The 20,937-nt window shown below is 53.9% G+C and overlaps 1 protein-coding gene across 1 annotated transcript in view; it reads left to right on the forward strand.

Annotated features, from left to right (window-relative positions):
* Window positions 1-5,743: 5,743 nt before the first annotated feature.
* The window catches only part of epha2b (eph receptor A2 b), a 54,431-nt gene continuing 39,237 nt past the window's right edge, over window positions 5,744-20,937 (forward strand). The window contains exons 1-3 of the mRNA XM_078425574.1: window positions 5,744-5,867; window positions 13,176-13,243; window positions 14,904-15,567. Coding sequence (XP_078281700.1) covers window positions 5,789-5,867; window positions 13,176-13,243; window positions 14,904-15,567 — 811 coding nt within the window. The 5' untranslated portion in view covers window positions 5,744-5,788. The remainder of the gene's footprint in view (window positions 5,868-13,175; window positions 13,244-14,903; window positions 15,568-20,937) is intronic.

Raw genomic sequence — 20,937 nt, forward strand, 5'->3', positions numbered from 1 at the left:
GATCGGGATTGAACCTGGGACTCGGGCGCTGTGAGGCTGGAGCACTGTGCCGCCCTGAAGGAAGGGTTTGATACCTGTTGAGTTGGTAGATCACAGCTTGGAAGGAGGAAGGATATGTAAAGTGGGAAAAAAAACTCCCTGAAACCAGCAGGTAAAATTCAGGGCTACAAGTCATGGTCTCTCAGGTGGAAAGCACCTATTTGGCAACATGTGGTGGGACTGACAGCACTCTCTGACGGCAGAAACCAAACATTCTGTTCTAAGCTCACACGTTGATCGACAGATAAAGCAGGGAAACAGGCCCTTCGGCCCACCGAGCCCATGCCGACCAGCAGCCACCGGTTCACACCAGTTCTACGTTGTCCCTCTTTCACATCCATTCCCTACGCACTGGGGGACATTTACAGAGGGGCCAACTAACTACGGACCCGCACCATTTTGGGAGGTGGGGGGATAACCGGAGCACCCGGAGTAAAACCCGCTCGATCACAGGAAGAAAGTGCAAACTCCACACAGACAGCACCCGCCCAAGCCCGGGATCGAACCCGCATCTCTGGGGCTGTGTGGCAGCAGCCCTACCAGCTGTGCCACCACCACTAAGGAGCATTAGCGTAAGGAGCTTACTCCCCAGGGATTGTCCGAGAGGGGTAAACTTCAGAACAGTGTGACATCAAAGTTTAGTTTACTTTCATGAGACAGTGCAGAACAGGCCCTTCGGCCCACCTAGCCCACGCCGGCCCGCGATCCTCACACATTAACACTACCCTACACACACTAGGGACAATTTACAATTACAACCAGCCAATTAACCTACAAACCTGTGCGTCTTTTGGGATGTGGAAGGAAACCGGAGCTCCTGGGGAAAACCCACGTGGTCACGGGGAGAACGTACATACTCCCCCCGTACAGACAGCGCCCTTAGTCAAGATCGAACCCGGGTCTCTGGCGCTGTAAGGCAGCAATTCTACCGCTTTGCCACCGTGCCGCCCAAAGTGTATGAAGCTACAGGTTCAACCTATGAATTCAGTAGTGTAGGAAAATAATTGCAGATGCAGGTACAAATCGAAGGTATCACAAAATGCTGGAGTAACTCAGCGGGTCAGGCAGCATCTCTGGAGAGAAGGAATGGGTGACGTTTCTGGTCGAGACCCTTCTTCAGACTGATGTGAATTCAGTAAGGTCGCCATCAGTCCCGTATTGGCTGAGAACATCACATATTTTGGGCGAAATTAGTTTGTCCCGTACGGGACCGCCCTTATCATATCATATCATATCATATATATACAGCCGGAAACAGGCCTTTTCGGCCCACCAAGTCCGTGCCGCCCAGTGATCCCCATACATTAACACTATCCTACACCCACTAGGGACAATTTTTACATTTACCCAGCCAATTAACCTACATACCTGTACGTCTTGTCCCGTGTTAGTAGGGTTGCCAACTTCCTCACTCCCAAATAAGGGACAAAGGGGTGACGTCGCCGCCCCGCGCCCCACGTGACCTCACCCAGCCAGCGGCCACGTGCTCCCGCTTCACCAATGGCGGCCGCCCGGGCCGGGAGCACGTGGCCGCTGGCTGGGTGAGGTCACGTGGGACACGGGACGGTGACGTCACCCTTTGTCCCGTATTTGTGAGTGAGGAAGTTGGCAACCCTAGAAGTCTGAGGGTTGAAGACTGGTGTTGATATATAAGGAAGCAGAGGTAAATATTAAAACTTGACTCATTTGTGGGATGATGAATAATCTCTTTGATCTGCTCTGCAGGGGAAAGATTTACCTAAACTGATCATTTCAACATTTTGGAAATCCGCCCAACAATTCATTCAGAGATTTTGGGGATTGGTAACCCGATCTACCTTTTGGTGAGATGTAGGAGCTTACATGACACAACCTGATCCATGCTCATGAATGCCACCGGTCGACTGAACAATGGAAGATGGGCTGAGACACTAGGCATCCTCGTCTCTTTCAGAATATAATTTCACTTGGGGAAATCAAAGAATCAGAGAGTGATACAGCGTGGAAACAGGCCCATCGGCCCAACTTGCCCACACCGGCCAACATGTCCCAGCTACACTACTCCCACCTGCTCGCGTTTGGTCCATATCACTCCAAACCTATCCAATGGTACCCAAGTGAAATGATCCATGTACCCGTCTAACTGTTTCTTAAACTGCCTCGACTACCTCGTTGAGACGCAGCTCGTTCCATACACCCACCACCCTTTGTGTGGAAAACGTTACCCCTCAGATCCCTATTAAATCTGGTCCTCGATTCCCCTACTCTGGGCAAGAGACTCTGTGCATCTACCCGATCTGTTCCTCTCTTGATTTTGTACACCTCTATAAGATCTCCCCTCATCCTCCTGCGCTCCAAGGAATAGAGTCCCAGCCTGCCCAACCTCTCCCTAGCGCTCACACCCTCCAGTCCTGGCAACATCCTCGTAAATCAGCAAAGTCAAGTCAGGGTAAGTTTATTGTCACATGCAGAGGTCTGGTGAGGTACAGATAGGGTTGCCAACTGTCCCGTATTAGCCAGGACATCCCGTATTGTGGGCGAAATTGGTTTGTCCCGTACGGGACCGCCCTTGTCCCGCATTAGGCCCGGGGGCCGGTGTAGGCCCGGGGGCAGGTGTAGGCCGGGATAGTGGAGGCTAACGGAGTGTGTTCGGGGAGCGGGGCCGAGTGTGTTCACCTAACGGAGGTTGCGTCGGGAGAGAAGGAATGGGTCTCGATCCGAAACCATTCCTTCTCTCCCAAGACGCTGCTTGGCCTGCTGAGTTACTCCAGCATTTTGTGTCTACCCATTCCAGATGGCACTGATTCAATGGTCATTTGAATAAATAGGATAAATCCAGCCATGAAGGGAATTTAAAGGCTGATCTGTTAATTGACCTTGACAAGTTACTGGATACCCAGGTTAACAAAGGTACACGTTAAGTCCTCAAAGGATGCCGGATCTGCGACAATTTGTCAACAGAGTGTCACGGTGGCGTAGAGCTGCTGCCTCATGGGTAGAGCTGCTGCCTCATGGCGCCAGAGACCCGGGTTCCATCCTGACCTCTGGTCCAGGACTCTCCCACTAGTGGAAACATCCTCTCCACATCCACTCTATCCGGGCCGCTCACTATTCGGCACGTTTCAATGAGGTCCACCCCCCCCCCTCCTCATTCCTCTAAACTCCAGCGAGTACAGCCCAGTGCCAACAAACGCTCATCATAGGTTAACCCGCTCATTCCTGGGGTCGTTCCTGTGGAATGGAAGTGCCTGTGAAATTCAGACTGGGGAGCAGTGAGGTACAGACTGTGGCTGGAGCATAGAATTAAAACAGAGCATATTTACATGATAATCATATTACCAAATATGAATTATTACATTACAAAATGGTGGCAAAAGAATGCGGTCAATGTTTGACACCGGGAAGTAAGGATTAAAGGAACACAAATAGCCTGCATACGTAACTTATTTACGTAGACTATATTCAACAAAGAGCTGTCCCTTTGGCCCTCAACTAGTGTTGCCAACTGTCCCGTGTTAGCCGGGACATCCCGTATTTTGGGCTAAATTGGTTTGTCCCGTACGGGACCGCCCCTGTCCTGTAATAGGCCCGGACACTGTAGGCCTGGACACTGTAGGCCCAGACGCTGTAGGCCCGGACGCTGTAGGCTCGAACGCTGTAGGCTTGGACGCTGAAGGCACGGACGCTGTAGGCCCGGACGCTGTAGGCCCGGACACTGTAGACCTGGACACTGTAGGACCGGACGGCACTGTAGGCCCGGACATTGTAGGCCCGGACACTGTAGGCCCGGGCACTGTAGGCCTGGACGCTGTAGGCCCGGACACTGTAGCCCCGGGCGCCGCCTAACGGAGGTTGCGTAGCAACCCGCCTCCTGGCCCAGGCGGCCGCCATTGGTGGAGCGGGAGCGCGTGGCCGCTGGCCGGGTGAGGTCACGTGGGGGGCGCGGGGCGGGTGACGTCACCTTTTGTCCCTTATTTGAGAGTGAAGAAGTTGGCAACGGCTGGGCCAAACATGACGCCAAGTTCACCTCTTCCCCTCTGCCTGCACATGACCCATGTCCCTACGCTCCCTGCGTGTTCACGGGCCTATCCAGTTTAGTTTAGTTTATTGCCACGTGTGTCGAGGTACAGTGAAAAGCTTTTCACTCATCTGAATGCCTCTTAAATGAACACTATCGTATCTGCCTCCAGCGTTTTGTGTCTATCCTCGGTGTAAACCAGCATCTGCAGTTCCTTCCTACACATTAATCTATCTAGGTGTGGGGTGTCCAGCACAGACATTGAGGGCCGAAGGGCCTGTTCCTGCGCCAGGCTGGGCTCTGATCAGAGGCAGGTGTTTCTTCTTCGAGTGAGGGTGAATTTGGGATGAGTGGGTGATTTTGACTCCTGTCACCCACTCCTTCGAAGGGTCTCGACCCGAAACGTCACCCGTTCCTTCTCTCCACAGATGCTGCCTGACCCGCTGAGTTACTCCGGCACTTTGTGTCTTTCCTCGTTGTAAACCAGCACCTTCAGTTTTGTTTTCCTGCAGTATCTTAGAAACCTGGAGTGAGATTCTCGCCCCGGGCTTTTTCCGTGTGTCTTGTCCCAGCATGTGGAGTGTCGCATGGTGTCCTCAGCCAGTCAGTCAGTGTGAGTGTGAGTGTGAGTGTGAGTGTGAGTGTGAGTGTGAGTGTGTGGGGAACCATCCCTCCCCTCCTGGCCCCGGCCCGGGACCAGAGCCAGGTCTCCACCCCCTTCTAGCCCACTGACGGGCTGCACAGGAATGCTGATCTCCATTGCTCCCATTGTTCAGAGAGGGAGGAGAGAGAGAGAGAGAGAGAGAGAGAAGGAAGAGAGAGAGAGAGAGAGAGAGAGAGAGAGAGAGAAGGAAGAGAGAGAGAGAGAGAGAGAGAGAGAGAGAGAGAGAGAAGGAAGAGAGAAGGAAGAGAGAGAGAGAGAGAAGGAAGAGAGAGAGAGAGAGAGAGAGAGTGATAGTGATACAGTGTGTGTGTGAGAGAGGAGAGAGAGAGAGAGAGAGAGAGAGAGAGAGAGAGAGAGAGAGAGAGAGACGTAGAGTAGATATAGAGTGATACGAGAGATAGAGAGAGAGAGAGAGAGAGAGAGAGAGAGGAGAGAGACAGAGATGAGACAGAGAGAGGGAGAGAGGCATAGTTGATACAGAGAGAGGGAGAGAGCAGAGAGATACAGGGAGAGAGAGAGAGACACATGAGAGAGTCACAGTGATACAGTGAGAGAGAAAAAGAGTGAAAAAGAGAGAGAGAGAGAGACAGTCATAGAGTGTGTGAGAGGGAGGGAGGGAAGGAGAGAGAGGGGGGGAGGAGAGAGGAGAGAGAGAGAGAGAGAGAGAGAGGGAGAGAGAGGGTGGGGAGAGAGAGGGAGGAGGGGAGAGGAGAGGGAGGAGAGAGGAGAGAGAGAGAGGGAGGAGAGAGGGGAGGAGAGAGGGAGGAGAGAGGGAGGAGAGAGGGAGGAGAGAGAGGGAGGAGAGAGAGGGAGGAGAGAGAGGGAGGAGAGAGGGAGGAGAGAGGGAGGAGAGAGGGAGGAGAGAGATTGAGAGAGAGAGGAGGAGAGAGAGAGAGAGGAGAGAGAGGGAGGAGAGAGGGAGGGGGGGGAGAGAGGAGAGAGAGGGAGGAGAGAGAGGGAGGAGAGAGAGGGAGGAGAGAGGGAGGAGAGAGGGAGGAGAGAGGGAGGAGCGGCGCCGCCACGTCAGTCGGCGATGAATGAAACTCTGGGCAGTAGTTAGCCACAAGTTGTGTCCCAGGACTGAAGTCATGGAGCGGTCCCATCTCGCCGCCCTCGTCTCCTTGCTACTGCTCACCCTCGTCCCAACTTCTCTCCAGACCAAAGAAGGTAAGAACAGGCTGAATTTTTTCCCTCTTCCCCTGTTTGGAAAACATCCATCTCACCGCCCGCCCGTGCGTTTAAGGGAGAAGAAGTCTCTCTCTCTCTCTCTCTCTCTCTCTCTCTCTCGTGGAGTTTATCCCCAGGACGTCTGGTCACCTTCAAAGCCGGAATGTGTGGTGGGTTTACACCGAACACAGACACAGAAGTGCTGGAGTAACTCAGCGGGACAGGGAGCATCTCTGGAGAGAAGGCAATGGGTGGCGGGGATCCGGGTCGAAACCCTTTCTTAAAGTCGTTAGAGTTAACTTGCCCACACCGACCCACCTGCCCCATCTACACCAGTCCCACCTGCCCACACCGACCAACATGCCCCATCTACACTAGTCCCACCTGCCCACACCGACCAACATGCCCCATCTACTCTAGTCCCACCTGCCCACACCGACCAACATGCCCCATCTACACTAGTCCCACCTGCCCACACCGACCAACATGCCCCATCTACTCTAGTCCCACCTGCCCACACCGACCAACATGCCCCATCTACACTAGTCCCACCTGCCCACACCGACCAACATGCCCCATCTACACTAGTCCCACTTGCCCACCCCCGACCAACATGCCCCATCTACACTAGTCCCACCTGCCCACACCGACCAACATGCCCCATCTACACTAGTCCCACCTGCCCACACCGACCAACATGCCCCATCTACACCAGTCCCACCTGCCCACACCGACCAACATGCCCCATCTAGAAGACTGGAATTTAGAAGACTGAGGGGGGATCTTATAGAAACATATAAAATTCTTAAGGGGTTGGAGAGGCTAGATGCGGGAAGATTGTTCCCGATGTTGGGGGAGTCCAGAACCAGGGGTCACAGCTTAAGGATAAGGGGGAAGTCTTTTAGGACCGAGATGAGAAAACATTTCTTCACACAGAGAGTGGTGAATCTGTGGAATTCTCTGCCACAGAAGGTAGTTGAGGCCAGTTCATTGGCTATATGTAAGAGGGAGTTAGATGTGGCCCTTTTTGCTAAAGGGATCAGGGGGTATGGAGAGAAGGCAGGTACGGGATACTGAGTTGGATGATCAGCCATGATCATATTGAATGGCGGTGCAGGTTCGAAGGGCCGATTGGCCTACTCCTGCACCTATTTTCTATGTTTCTATCTACACCAGTCCCACCTGCCCGCGTTTGGCCAATACCCCTCTAAACCTGTCCAACGTTGTGATAGTCCCAGCCTCAACTACCTCCTCCGGCAGCTCGCTCCGTACACCCACCACCCCTTGTGTGAAAAAATTACCCCGTCAGATTCCTTTAAAATCTCCCCCCTCCCCTCCCGCACCTTAAACCTGTGTCCTCCGGCCCACGATCCCCCTACTCCGGGCAAGAGACTCTGTGCGTCTAATTGCTGTAGGACTTCCATTAGAACTTTTACAATCTTTTAAAAATCTCATGACTTTCTACACCTCTATAAGATCACCCCTCGTCCTCCTGCACCTCAGGGAATAGAGTCCCAGCCTGCCCCAACCTCTCCCTGTAGCTCACACCCTCCAATCCTGGCAACATCAGACTGATCAAACCGGTCTTCGACTCATACAGTCAGTCGTTCAGCACGGAAACAGGCCCTTCGGTCCAACTTGCCCACAACGACCAACATGTCCCACCTACACCAGTCCCACACCGACCAACATGTCCCACCTGCCCACACCGACCAACATGTCCCACCTGCCCACACCGACCAACATGTCCCACCTGCCCACACCGACCAACATGCCCCATCTACTCTAGTCCCACCTGCCCACAACGACCAACATGCCCCATCTACTCTAGTCCCACCTGCCCACACCGACCAACATGCCCCATCTACACCAGTCCCACCTGCCCACACCGACCAACATGCCCCATCTACACTAGTCCCACCTGCCCACACCAACCAACATGCCCCATCTACACTAGTCCCACCTGCCCACACCGCCCAACATTCCCCATCTACACTAGTCCCACCTGCCCACACCAACCAACATGCCCCATCTACACCAGTCCCACCTGCCCACACCGACCAACATGCCCCATCTACACTAGTCCCACCTGCCCACACCGACCAACATGCCCCATCTACACTAGTCCCACCTGCCCACAACGACCAACATGCCCCATCTACACTTGTCCCACCTGCCCACACCGACCAACATGCCCCATCTACTCTAGTCCCACCTGCCCACACCGACCAACATGCCCCATCTACACTAGTCCCACCTGCCCACACCGACCAACATGCCCCATCTACACTAGTCCCACCTGCCCGCGTTTGGCCCATATCCCTCCAAACCCGTCCTATCCATGTACCTGTCCAAATGTCTTTCTAAATGCTGTTGTAAGTCCCAGCCTCAACTACCTCCTCTGGCAGCTGGTTCCATACCCACACTGTGTGTGTGGAGAACAGTTGCCCCTCCGATCTGTGTCTGAGCCGCTGAGTTACTCCAGCACTTTGTGAGTCCGCGTTTCCTTTTCGTTTCCCCACAAACTTCTTGGGAACTTGAAACAAGGTTTAACCTGAGACCCAGAGCGCTTGCTGGCTGTGGGATCGCGGGGAGAGGGCAGGGGAATGGGGGTTGAGAGAGAGGGGGGAGAGAGGGGAGAGGGAGGGGGGAGAGAGGGGAGAGAGAGAGATCAGGAGATCTATTGAGAGAGGGGGGAGAGAGAGATAGACCAGCCGGGAGTGAACTAGACCCGCTGGGCGCATCGTTGCCTCGCCCTTCTCCTCTGACTGAAGATCTCATCAGAACTGCCCTGTTGTGCAAACTTCATCTAAACCCCCCACCGGCCTTCCCACCATTCGGCCCGTCGAGGCCGTACTTACCACTCGCCCAAATTCCTATCCCCTTCGAAGGTATTTATTCACAAAACGCTGGAGTAACTCAGCGGGTCAGGCAGCATCTCAGGAGAGAAGGAATGGGTGACGTTTCGGGTCGAGACCCTTCTTCAGTTCCTATCCCCTTCGATCTTTTAATAGGAACATGGAAAAATATAGGTGCAGGAGGAGGAGGCCATTCGGCCCTTGGGGCCAGCACCGCCATTCCACATGATCGTGGCTGATCAGCCAAAATCAAGTCAAGTCCATTTAATTTGTACAGCACATTTAAACACAATCCACGTTGACCAAAGTGCTGTACATCAGTGCAGGTACTCAGAAACGAACATACAATGGCACACAGACATAACAGCACATACATAAACAGTTCTCAGAGGGCCTCAAACTGCCTTCTCCCCACACCCCTTGATCCCATTAGTCTAACTCTCTCCTCCTGAACACATCCAGTGAATCGGCCTCCACTGCCCTCTGTGGCAGAGAATTCCACACATTCACAACTCTCTGTCAAGTCAAGTTTATTCAAGTCAATTTTGACTGAAATTGGTAAGGGGGGAGGTGGGGGGGGGAGGTTTGGAGTGAGTGAGTGAGTGAGCGAGCTTTGAGGAGCGTGCCCTCAGTTTTAGGGGTCAGTTGTCTACCTTCAGGGGCGGTTTCTTTGGAGGGCAAGGTTAGAAAATGCGAAGATATGTAAGTTGTTGGGGGGATATTGAGCAGGGCGACCGGCGGCTGAAGTGGGAGGTGGGAGGTTTAAAGTGCAGGAGGGGACTGGAAGCAGATGGTGATTTACAGCGAAGGTAGAAGCACAAATGCTGGGGTAACTCAGCGGGACGGGCTGGAGAGAAGGGGTGGGTGTGTGAGGGGTTGGGGTGGAGACCCTTGTACACACTGAGAGTGAGGGGAGGGGGGGGAGAGGGTAGGGAGGGGGAGAGGGAGAGGGGAGGGAGGGGGAAAGGGAGGGGAGAGAGGGGGAGAGGGTAGGGAGGGGGAGAGAGAGGGGGAGGGGAGAGAGGGAGGGAGGGGGAGAGGGTGAGGGGGAGAGGGGAGAGAGGGGGAGAGGGGAGGGAGGGAGGGGGTAAGGGGGAGAGGGAGGGAGGGGGGGGAGGGGGTAAGGGGGGGTACAGACGGTGGTGGGGGGGTGATGTGGAGCAGATGGACGTGTGGTGTGACCTGCCTTCCCGGCTGCAGGTCGCCCCTGTGCTGGGGGTCGGTGCAGGAGCTGGCGAGCTGGTGTTGTGCACCCCCAGAGCAGAGGGTGGTGGTGTGGGCACGGGGCAGGGGGAGGGGGAACTGGGGTTCACCTTGTCCACACAACCTGCCCCACACTGCCCCTACACGCCCCGGGCAAAGAGGAGAAGCGCGGAGACGCGGGGAGAGCGGCCGGGACACGGGACACTCACTCACTGTGTCCACCTGGGACTGCTTGTACAAAGTGGCTCGCAACCTGTGTGTGTATGTGTGTGTGTGTGTGTGTGTGTGTGTGTGTGTGTGTGTGTGTGTGTTTGTGCATGTGTGTGTATGTGCGTGTGTGTGTGTGTGTGTGACTGTGTATCTGTGTGCGTGTGTGAGACAGTGATACACGGGGGGGGGGGGGGGGTTGAGTGGGGAGAGGGGGGTTTAAAGTGCAGCGTTTGAAGGCCTGGTGGAATGGAGGGAGGGAGGGCGCTGGGTTACATTTCAAAGGCCTGGGCTTTAGTGCTTTGAAACTTTGACCAGTCTGCGGCCTGTTTTCCACAAGGAAACTTAAGCAGTCTGGGAAGAGGCTCGGGTGGTGATTCCCCCAGCGTGGCTGCTGTGTAGGGTTGCCAACTACCTCACTCCCAAATACGGGACAAGGTGACGTCACCGCCCCGCGCCCCACGTGACCTCACCCAGCCAGCGGTCACCTGGGCCACCAATGGCGGCCGCCCGGGCCGGGAGGTGGGTTACTATGCAACCTCCGTTAGGCGGCGCCAGGGCCTACACTATCCGGGCCTACACTGTCCAGGCCTACAGCACCCCCCGGGCCTACACTGTCCGCGTCTTCACTGTCCGGGCCTACAGCGCCCCCCGGGCCTAATACGGGACAAGGGACAAACCAATTTAGCCCAAAATACGGGATGTCCCGGCTAATACGGGACAGTTGGCAACCCTAGTGGCAACTGAGGGAAACCAAACCTGCCTCTCCTCGCAGTTAGTTCACAGCGTGTGTGCACGACAAGGTGACGACATCAATCCTATACCGTCCCTGAGTTTAATTGTCCACGAGCACTCCCCCTAAATCAAAGGCAGACACAAAATGCCGGATTGACTCAGTGGGCCAGGCAGCATCTCTGGAGATATGGAACGGGTGACCAGAAGGGCTTTCAAACCACCGAAAGTCACCCATTCTTTCTCTCCCGAGATGCTGCCTGTCCTGCTGAGTTACTCCAGCATTTTGTGTGCATACCTTCGATTGAAACCAGCATCTGCAGTTCCTTGGTAGACACAAAACTCTGGAGTAACTCAGTGGGTCAGGCAGCATCTCTGGAGAGAAGGAATGGGTGACGTTTCGGGTCGAGACCCTTCTTCAGACTGATTGTAATCGTGTATTGTCTTTCCGCTGGCTGGATAGCGTGCAACAAAAGCTTCTCACTGTACCTCGGTACACGTGACAATAAACTCAAACTGAAACGTCACCCATTCCTTCTCTCCCGAGATGCTGCCTGACCCACTGAGTTACTCCAGCATTTTGTGTCCACCTTCGATTTTAACCAGCGTCTGCAGTTTTCTTTCCTACACACCTGCGGTTCCTTCCTGCTACCCCCTGAATCTGGACACTATTATTCACAGCTCTTTCCCATCCTGTAGCCATTAAAGGCAACATTCTTTGGAACCACAAACAAACACACACACACAAAAAAGTCATTCCTGTTGCCAACAGGAAATGTTAAGTTAAAAGGCAGCTGCCGGGGCTGGCTGGAGTTGTTGCTCCTGGTTCTGCGATATCGCCTTCCCGTTTGGTCGCTGAGGAGGATGTGGATGATGTGTGAATGAATGATGCTTTTTCTGCAAAGCCAAACCCTCTCCCGCGACATCACAGGGTATCCCTGAGTCTGAAGAAGGGTCTCGACCCGAAACGTCACCCATTCCTTCTCTCCCGAGATGCTGCCTGACCTGCTGAGTTGCTCCAGCATTTTGTGAATAAATCCCGTTACAATATGATGGACACAGAGTGCTGGAGTAACTCAGTGGGTCAGGCAGCATCTCAGGGCAGGTGGACACAGAGTGCTGGAGTAACTCAGATGGTCAGACAGCATCTCAGGGCAGGTGGACACAGAGTGCTGGAGTAACTCAGTGGGTCAGGCAGCATCTCAGGGCAGGTGGACACAGAGTGCTGGAGTAACTCAGTGGGTCAGGCAGCATCTCAGGGCAGGTGGACACAGAGTGCTGGAGTAACTCAGATGGTCAGACAGCATCTCAGGGCAGGTGGACACAGAGTGCTGGAGTAACTCAGATGGTCAGACAGCATCTCTGGGCAGGTGGACACAAAGTGCTGGAGTAACTCAGATGGCCAGGCAGCATCTCTGGGCAGGTGGACACAGAGTGTTGGAGTAACTCAGATGGGTCAGGCAGCATCATTGGCCAGTTCATTGGCTATATTTAAGAGGGAGTTAGATGTGGCCCTTGTGGCTGAAGGGATCAGGGGGTGTGGAGAGAAGGCAGGTACGGGATGCTGAGTTGGATGATCAGCCATGATCATATTGAATGGCGGTGCAGGCTCGAAGGGCCGAATGGCCTACTCCTGCACCTATTTTCTATGTTTCTATGCATCTCTGGGCAGGTGAACACAAAATGCTGGAGTAACTCAGTGGGTCAGGCAGCATCTCTGGGCAGGTGAACACAAAGTGCTGGGGTAACGCAGCGGGCCAGGCAGCATCTCTGGGCAGGTGAACACAAAGTGCTGGGGTAACTCAGCGGGCCAGGCAGCATCTCTGGGGAGAAGGAGTAGGTGACGTTTCAGGTCGAGACCCTTCTTCAGACTGATTGTAATCGTGTATTGTCTTTCCGCTGGCTGGTCAGCGCGCAACAAAAAGCTTTTCACTGTAGCTCGGTACACGTGACAATAAACTGTACTCAAACTGAAACAAAACATCACCTATCCACGTTCTCCGTACTTTACTCCAGCACTTTGTGTCCTTTTGTGTAAACCAGCATCTGCAGCTCCTTGTTTCCACATAAAATGCTGGAGTAAGTAACTCAACTGCATGCTGTATAGAACTCTGTAGGAAGGAACTGCAGATGCTGGTTTAAACTGAAGATGGACACAGAAAGCTGGAGTAACTCAGCAGCGACAAGACTCATCAGTCTGAAGAAGGGTCTCAACCTGAGGGCCACGCTGTAGTCGTTGCTGGAGGTGCCGGGAGGTTTGCTGTGCTGAACGTCGCTCCTCTGATCAACCCTGCCTTTGTTCTTTCAGTTGTCCTCTTGGATTTTGCCTCGGCCCATGGGGAACTCGGCTGGCTCACCGACCCTTACAACAGCGCAGTAAGTACCCGTGCCCGCCTGACCGCGCCCCGCCCACGCAACCACCCGCGGCCAGCTCCAGACCACGCTGCCACCATTAGGGGGGCAGGAGTCCCGGCTGAGCTTTAGAGACGCAGCGTGGAAACGGGGCCCTTCGGCCCATCGAGTCCGCGTCGACCATCGATCATCCGTCCACACTGGTTCAATGTTATCCCACTTTCCCATCCACTCCCTGCACACCAGTGGCGTTTTACAGCGGGACAATTAACCTACAAACCTCGGATCAAACCTGTCTTTGGAACGTGGGAGGCACCCGGAGAAAACCCACAAGGTCACAGGGAAGACGTGCAAACTCCACGCGCGCACACACACACACACACACACTGACACACACACACACACACACACACACACACGCACACATACGCACAGACACTCACACAGACACACAAACACGCACACGTGCACACACACACACACACACAGACACACACACAGACACACACAGACACACACACACACACTGACACACACACACACACACACACTGACACACACACATACACACACACACGCACGCACGCACACACATGCAGACACACAAACACACACACGCACACATACGCACACACACACACAGACACGCACACACACACACACAGACACACACAGACACACACACAGACACTCACACACATACAGACACACACACACACACACACAGCACCCGTGGGCAGATTGAGCTGTGGGCCCTGGCGCTGTGAGGCAGCTGTTCTACCAGCTGTGCCACTGTGCTGCCTCCTACATTGCAATATATACCCCTGATATTGGAATGGGTAGCTTTTACATTGGAGACTGGTGCTGTGAATTGCCTTTGTGGACTACAGGAGAGGCGATAGGGGGTGGAAGTGTATGATTGGGCTTTCAGCTGTCCGTTATGGAGTGATATAATGTGGAAACAGGCCCTTCGGCCCAACCTGCCCACACCGACCAACATGTCCCATCTGCACAAGTCCCGCCCGCCCGTGTTTGGTCCATATCCGAGCGGGCGGTCACGGTGGCACGGCCGTAGAGTTGCTGCCTTACAGCGAATGCAGCGCCGGAGACCCGGGTTCGATCCCGACCACGGGCGCCGTCTGTACGGAGTTTGTACGTTCTCCCCGAGGTTAATTGGCTTGGTGTCTGTGTAAAAAAAAACTGTCCCTGGTGTGTGTAGGATAGAGTTAATGGTCGGCACGGTCTTGAGGATAGCGGAGTCAGGGGGTATGGGGAGAAGGCAGGAACGGGGTACTGATTGAGAATGATCAGCCATGATCACATTGAATGGCAGTGCTGGCTCGAAGGGCCGAATGGCCTCCTCCGGCACCTATTGTCTATTGTCTATTGACTCGGTGGGCCGAAGGGCCTGTTTCTGCGCTGTATCTCTAAACTAAACTCAATCCCTCCAAACCTGTCCTATCCATGTACCTGTCTAATTGTTTCTTAAAAGACCTGAGAGTCCGTGCCTCCGGCAGCTCGTTCCACACACCCCCCACCCCTCAGGGTCCCATTAAATCCTTCCTCCTCTCACCTGGACCTATGTCCTCTGGTTCCCGATCCCCCCCCCCCCCTAGTATGGGCGCGCGTTGACCTGGTCTCTGTGGATGTGTAGTCACCGTGTGCGTCTCTCCCTCTGTGACAGTGGGACATTCTCCAGGCGGTGTGGAACGACACGCTCATCTTCACCTACAGCGTGTGCAACGTGGTGGAGGGCGACCAGGACAACTGGCTGCGAACCAACTGGATCTACCGCGGCGAGGCCCAGCGAATCTTCATCGAGCTGAAGTTCAACGTGCGCGACTGCAACACCTTCCCCGACTTCGCCACCTCATGCAAGGAGACCTTCAACCTCTACTACGCAGAGTCCGACTTCGACTACGGCACCATATTCCGCAAGAGCCTGTTCACCAAGATCGACACCATCGCCCCCGACGAGATCACGAGGCAGGAGGACCTGGACAACCGAGTGGTCCGGATGAACGTGGAGGTGCGGTCGGTCGGCGCGCTGAGGCGCAAGGGCTTCTACCTGGCCTTCCAGGACGTGGGGGCCTGCGTGGGCCTGATGTCGGTGCGGGCCTACTACAAGAAGTGTCCGGCCTTGGAGCGCGGCATGGCCATCTTCCCCGAGACCACGGCCGGGTCCGACCCACAGGCTCTGTCCGAGGTGGTGGGCACCTGCCTGGACCATGCGCTGGCCCTCCACGAGCCCCCCAGGATGCACTGCAACGCCGACGGCAAGTGGCTGGTGCCCGTGGGCCAGTGCGTGTGCGAGGTGGGCCACGAGGTCGCGGGAGGCAAGTGCGCAGGTAAGCCTGGACGTGGAAACGCCCGCTCACAGGGCCGCTCGATAGCAGATCGCCCGAGTAACGCGGTGGGTCGGGCAGCATCTCGGGGGGGAAGGAATGGGTGACGTTTTGGGTCGAGACCCTTCCTCAGACCGATGTCAGGCTGGGCTACGATGTTTGGTAGGTTAGGTGGCTGTGATGTTGGGTAGGTTAGGCTAGACTATGATGTTGGGTAGGTTAGGCTAGACTATGATGTTTGGTGGGTTAGGCTAGACTATGATGTTTGGTGGGTTAGGTGGCTATGATGTTGGTAGGTTAGGGGCTGTGATGTTTGGTGGGTTAGGCGGCTATGATGTTGGTAGGTTAGGCGGCCATGATGTTTGGTGGGTTAGGTGGCTATGATGTTGGTAGGTTAGGGGCTGTGATGTTTGGTAGGTTAGGCGGCTATGATGTTGGTAGGTTAGGCGGCCATGATGTTTGGTGGGTTAGGAATATTAAATGCCTTTTCGACGGACAATATTTTCGATTTACGATGGGTTTATCGGAACGTGACATCTGTAGCGAGGACAGGTGGTTGATGGTTGGCATGGACTTGGTGGGCCGAAGGGCCTGTTTCCACGCTGTATTCAATGCAATTCAATATATCTAAGCTTGTTGGTGTTTTGTGCATTATCATATCATATCAAATCATATATATACAGCCGGAAACAGGCCTTTTGGGCCCTCCAAGTCCGTGCCGCCCAGCGATCCCCGTACATTAACACTATCCTACACCCACTAGGGACAATTTTTACATTTACCCAGCCAATTAACCTACATACCTGTACGTCTTTGGAGCATTAAGGTGATGTGGGCTCTGTTGACTGAGCCTGTATTAATTACTCGCGAGGAAGTGGTGGGGAGCTGCAGTGGTCCCAGTGGTGAAGTATCTCCCACAGTGAGATGCAGTGGTCCCAGTGGTGAAGTATCTCCCACAGTGAGATGCAGTGGTCCCAGTGGTGAAGTATCTCCCACAGTGAGATGCAGTGGTCCCAGTGGTGAAGTATCTCCCACAGTGAGATGCAGTGGTCCCAGTGGTGAAGTATCTCCCACAGTGAGATGCAGTGGTCCCAGTGGTGAAGTATCTCCCACAGTGAGATGCAGTGGTCCCAGTGGTGAAGTATCTCCCACAGTGAGATGCAGTGGTCCCAGTGGTGAAGTATCTCCCACAGTGAGATGCAGTGGTCCCAGTGGTGAAGTATCTCCCACAGTGAGGAAGGAAGGTAGCAATTTACAGAACATCGGAGGATGCCCAGAGGCGAAAAATTAAAATCTCCAGATACTTAATTATGGTTGGAATTAAATAAGGCAACAAAAGAATGTCCGGATGTGGCCATCGGCTTCTTTTGTTGACCAGCTGCAGAGCAAAACAGGTTTTCTGACGCGTTACCTCCTAGAATGCGGACACACACAGTGCTGGAGTAACTCAGCGGGTCAGGCAGCATCTCTGGAGAGGAGGAATGGGGGACGTTTCGGGTCGAGACCCTTCTTCAGACGGTCGACATCACCTGTGAATGTTAGTCTGAAGAAAGGTCTCAACCCAAAACGTCACCCATCTATGTTCTCCAGAGCTGCTGCCTGTTGTGTTACTCCTCCAGCGCTTTATGTCCACAATAATGGAGTATTTGAAACTTTCCTGTTGGCGTTTTACACCTGTGATTACTTGCTCGCGTGTAACTCTAGATGCTGTTATTTTCTCTGCTGTACAATGAGAACACCTTAATCGGGTCTGATCGTATCAGACATAAAGTGCTGGAGCAACTCAGCAGGTTAGGCAGCATCTGTCTCTGGGGGATATGGGCGGGCGAAGTTTCAGGTCAGGACCCTGCTTCAGATCTGAAACGTGTAATCTGAGAAGGGTCCCGACCCGAAACGTTGCCTATCCATGACCTCCGCAGATGATGCCTGACGTGTTGAGTTACTCCAGCACTTTGTGTCTTTTTTGTGTGTGTGTAAACCTGCACCTGCAGTTCCTTGCGTCTAATTGGATTAGACTTGGATACGTGTAAAGTTGCCATTATTTGCAGAGTTTGAGAATTCATGTGTACGGTGAGCTTTGAAACGCAGAGATATAGTTATTTTGTGGTTCTGATCTCAGGATGATATCATTTGGATGCAACCCACAAAAAGGTGGCTAAACAGGTGGGACCTGATCATTTAATCTGCTCATTTAATTCTTGCTATGGAGGGCGTGCAGCGTAGGTTCACTAGGTTAATTCCCGGAATGGCGGGACTGTCGTATGTTGAAAGGCTGGAGCGATTGGGCTTGTATACACTGGAATTTAGAAGGATGAGGGGGGATCTTATTGAAACATATAAGATAATTAGGGGATTGGACACATTAGAGGCAGGAAACATGTTCCCAATGTTGGGGGAGTCCAGAACAAGGGGCCACAGTTTAAGAATAAGGGGTAGGCTATTTAGAACGGAGATGAGGAAGAACATTTTCAGTCAGAGAGTGGTGAAGGTGTGGAATTCTCTGCCTCAGATGGCAGTTGAGGCCAGTTCGTTGGATGCTTTCAAGAGAGAGCTGGATAGAGCTCTTAAGGATAGCGGAGTGAGGGGGTATGGGGAGAAGGCAGGAACGGGGTACTGATTGAGAGTGATCAGCCATGATCGCATTGAATGGCGGTGCTGGCTCGAAGGGCTGAATGGCCTACTCCTGCACCTATTGTCTATGGTCTATTGTCAAGATTTAGATTCAGATTTATTTACCTCATTACCTCCCACCCTCCCCCTCCTTTCAGTCTGAAGAACTGAATTCCAGTCTGTGGTATTCATTGCCACAGAAGGCTGTGGAGGCCAAGTCAGTGGATATGTTTATTCTCTGAATGCATATCAAGAGAGAGCTAGATAGAGCTCTTAAGGATAGCGGAGTCAGGGGGATATGGGGAGAAGGCAGGAACGGGGTACTGATTGAGAATGATCAGCCATGATCACATTGAATGGCGGTGCTGGCTCGAAGGGCCGAATGGCCTCCTCCGGGAGGGAAGAAGGAATGACCGGGGTGGGACAAGTCTGAAGAAGGGTCTCGACCCGAAACGTCACCCATTGCTTTTGTGATACTGCGTGGAAACAGGCCCTTCAGCCCACCTAGTCCATGCTGCTCGTGACCTAACACTATCCTACAATTTTACCCAAGCCAATTAACCTACAAACCTGCACGTCTTTGGAGTGTGGGAGGAAACCGGAGCACCCGGAGAAAACCCACGCAGGTCACGGGGAGAACGTACAAACTCTGTTTTTTGTTTTTTAAAAAACTCCACGACTCTGTACAGAGGGCGCCCGTGGTCGGGATGGAACCCGGGTCTCCGGCGCTGTGAGGCAGCAACTCTACCGCTGCGCCACCGCGCCGCCCTAAATGTGGTCGGGGTGAATGGGGCAGTACCCTAGTTTGTGGAAGGGCCGTTCAGAAGCCCGTTAACAGAGGGGAAGAAGCTGTTGCAGAGTCTGGCGATGGTGGTGGTGGGGGCTTACAAGCTTCGGCATCCTCTGTCGGATGGGGGCTGGGGTGGGGGGGGAGAGAAGGAATGACAAGTCTGTGAAGAAGGGTCTCGACCCGAAAAGTCACCCATTGCTTCTGTCCCGAGATGCTGCCTGTCCCGCTGAGTTACTCCAGCCTTTTGTGTGTCTCCCGAGTCTTTTTGATTATGTTGGCTGCTTCAAAGTTAGACGAAGAACTTTCCACGAGGGTCTAGTGGTCGGGAGGGGGGATGGGGTGGGCAGTGTTAGAAGGCGGTGGCGGAGGGAGGGAGGGAGGGAGGGAGAGGGGAGGGGGGTGGGAAGAGCGAAGCGAAGGAATTTGCAGCACAATGGGAGCTTTTGTGAAGCGGGTTTGTTTTACGAGCGGCGGCCTCAGTCGTCCCGCGGTTGCTGCCTTTTGTGGAGACTCTCCCTGTTTCTGTGCATAAGTGAAATTCCAACAACTAACTGCCCCGCGATAAACATGCATTCCACAGGGCAGGCCGGCCCGGACAGAGCTGGCAACCAACGGAGGGCACATTTTCCTTTTTCCTCCAGCAAAGCCGAGTTTTTCTTTGCAGTGGGATTTATTCGAGGAGGGCTGCAAGTTAGCCGGCTGCTAACCACCTTGATCGGGAGGGGGGGGGGGGGTTGGACAGGCTGGCGGTACTTCAATCCCCCTGCCCCCTGGCCTCTCGGTGAAGTTGGAATGTCAACCTTTCGGTTTTGATCTCCTGTTTTCGCTCGGGTTAATTGGTGACCCTGCCAACTGCAAAGAATTTTCAGGAGCGGTCTCGGGTCAATAACCCTGCCCTCCCTCCCCCCTCCATCTTTAAGAGATTAATCCACCCACTTACCTTCTGTCTTCATCTTGCCCTGTAAGCTTGTCTATGCCTCTCTATTTTATTGACCCCTGGTTGCGGTAATAACAGCTCCCACCTCCCTCCTCAGTAAAGGGGTTGCCAACTTCCTCACTCCCAAATACGGGACAAGGTGCCCTCATTGTTTTGATGTGTTTCTGCTTTGTTCTTCATTGTTAACGGTATGTTTGCGTTGTCATTTGTGAGCGGAGCACCAAGGCACATTCCTTGTGTATGCATATGCTTGGCCAATAAACGTATTCATTATCATTACCAGGTGATGTCACCCCCCCCCCCCCCCGCGTGACCTCACCCATCGGTGGAGCGGGCGCACGTGGCCGCTGGCTGGGTGAGGTCGCGCGGGGGCGTGGGCGGGGCTTTGACGTCACCCTTCGTCCCGTATTCGGGAGTGAGGAAGTCGGCAACCCTACCAACATGGGACAAGGGCGGTCCCGTACGGGACAAACTAACATAGCCCGAAATACGGGAAGTCCCGGCTAATACGGGACAGTTGGCCCACCCTACCCCCTACACTCACGGGGCACGGTATCAAAGATACTAGAGGAGCAGGATGGACCACTCCGTCGAAATCGCCCATACTGAAGTGTAGTGCGCAAAGGAGCGTAATGTCCGCCATTTTAGTCGGCAAAACCCGCCGTTCGCTCTGCCTCTCGCAGTGCGTGGGGGAACAGTGTGTGTGATGATACCATAAAAATGCAGAATATATCTCATCTATCAACTCACAGACTTTCGTTATTTTTCTTTTTGAATGTTTCTGCAAGTTTCTGCCGACTAAAATGGCGCCGTGACCTACTAGGGTTTTTAGGGTCGAGTAGTCTATCGTGCTCCGTCCGTCCGCTCTGTCATCTTTGGACGGTATTCTCTTCAGCTTCTCTTTACTTTGTGCCAGTGGCACCATTTGTAACCTGTGTTTTGTTGGCGGGGCTTTTGGGCAGCGCATCGGTTTGTTCAACACCCACAGCACAGTCCCGTAAATGGGTCATTTAAATGTCTCCTGCTACCCCCCCCC

Source organism: Rhinoraja longicauda, chromosome 30 (genome assembly GCF_053455715.1).
Source record: "Rhinoraja longicauda isolate Sanriku21f chromosome 30, sRhiLon1.1, whole genome shotgun sequence".
Classification (NCBI taxonomy): domain Eukaryota; kingdom Metazoa; phylum Chordata; class Chondrichthyes; order Rajiformes; family Arhynchobatidae; genus Rhinoraja; species Rhinoraja longicauda.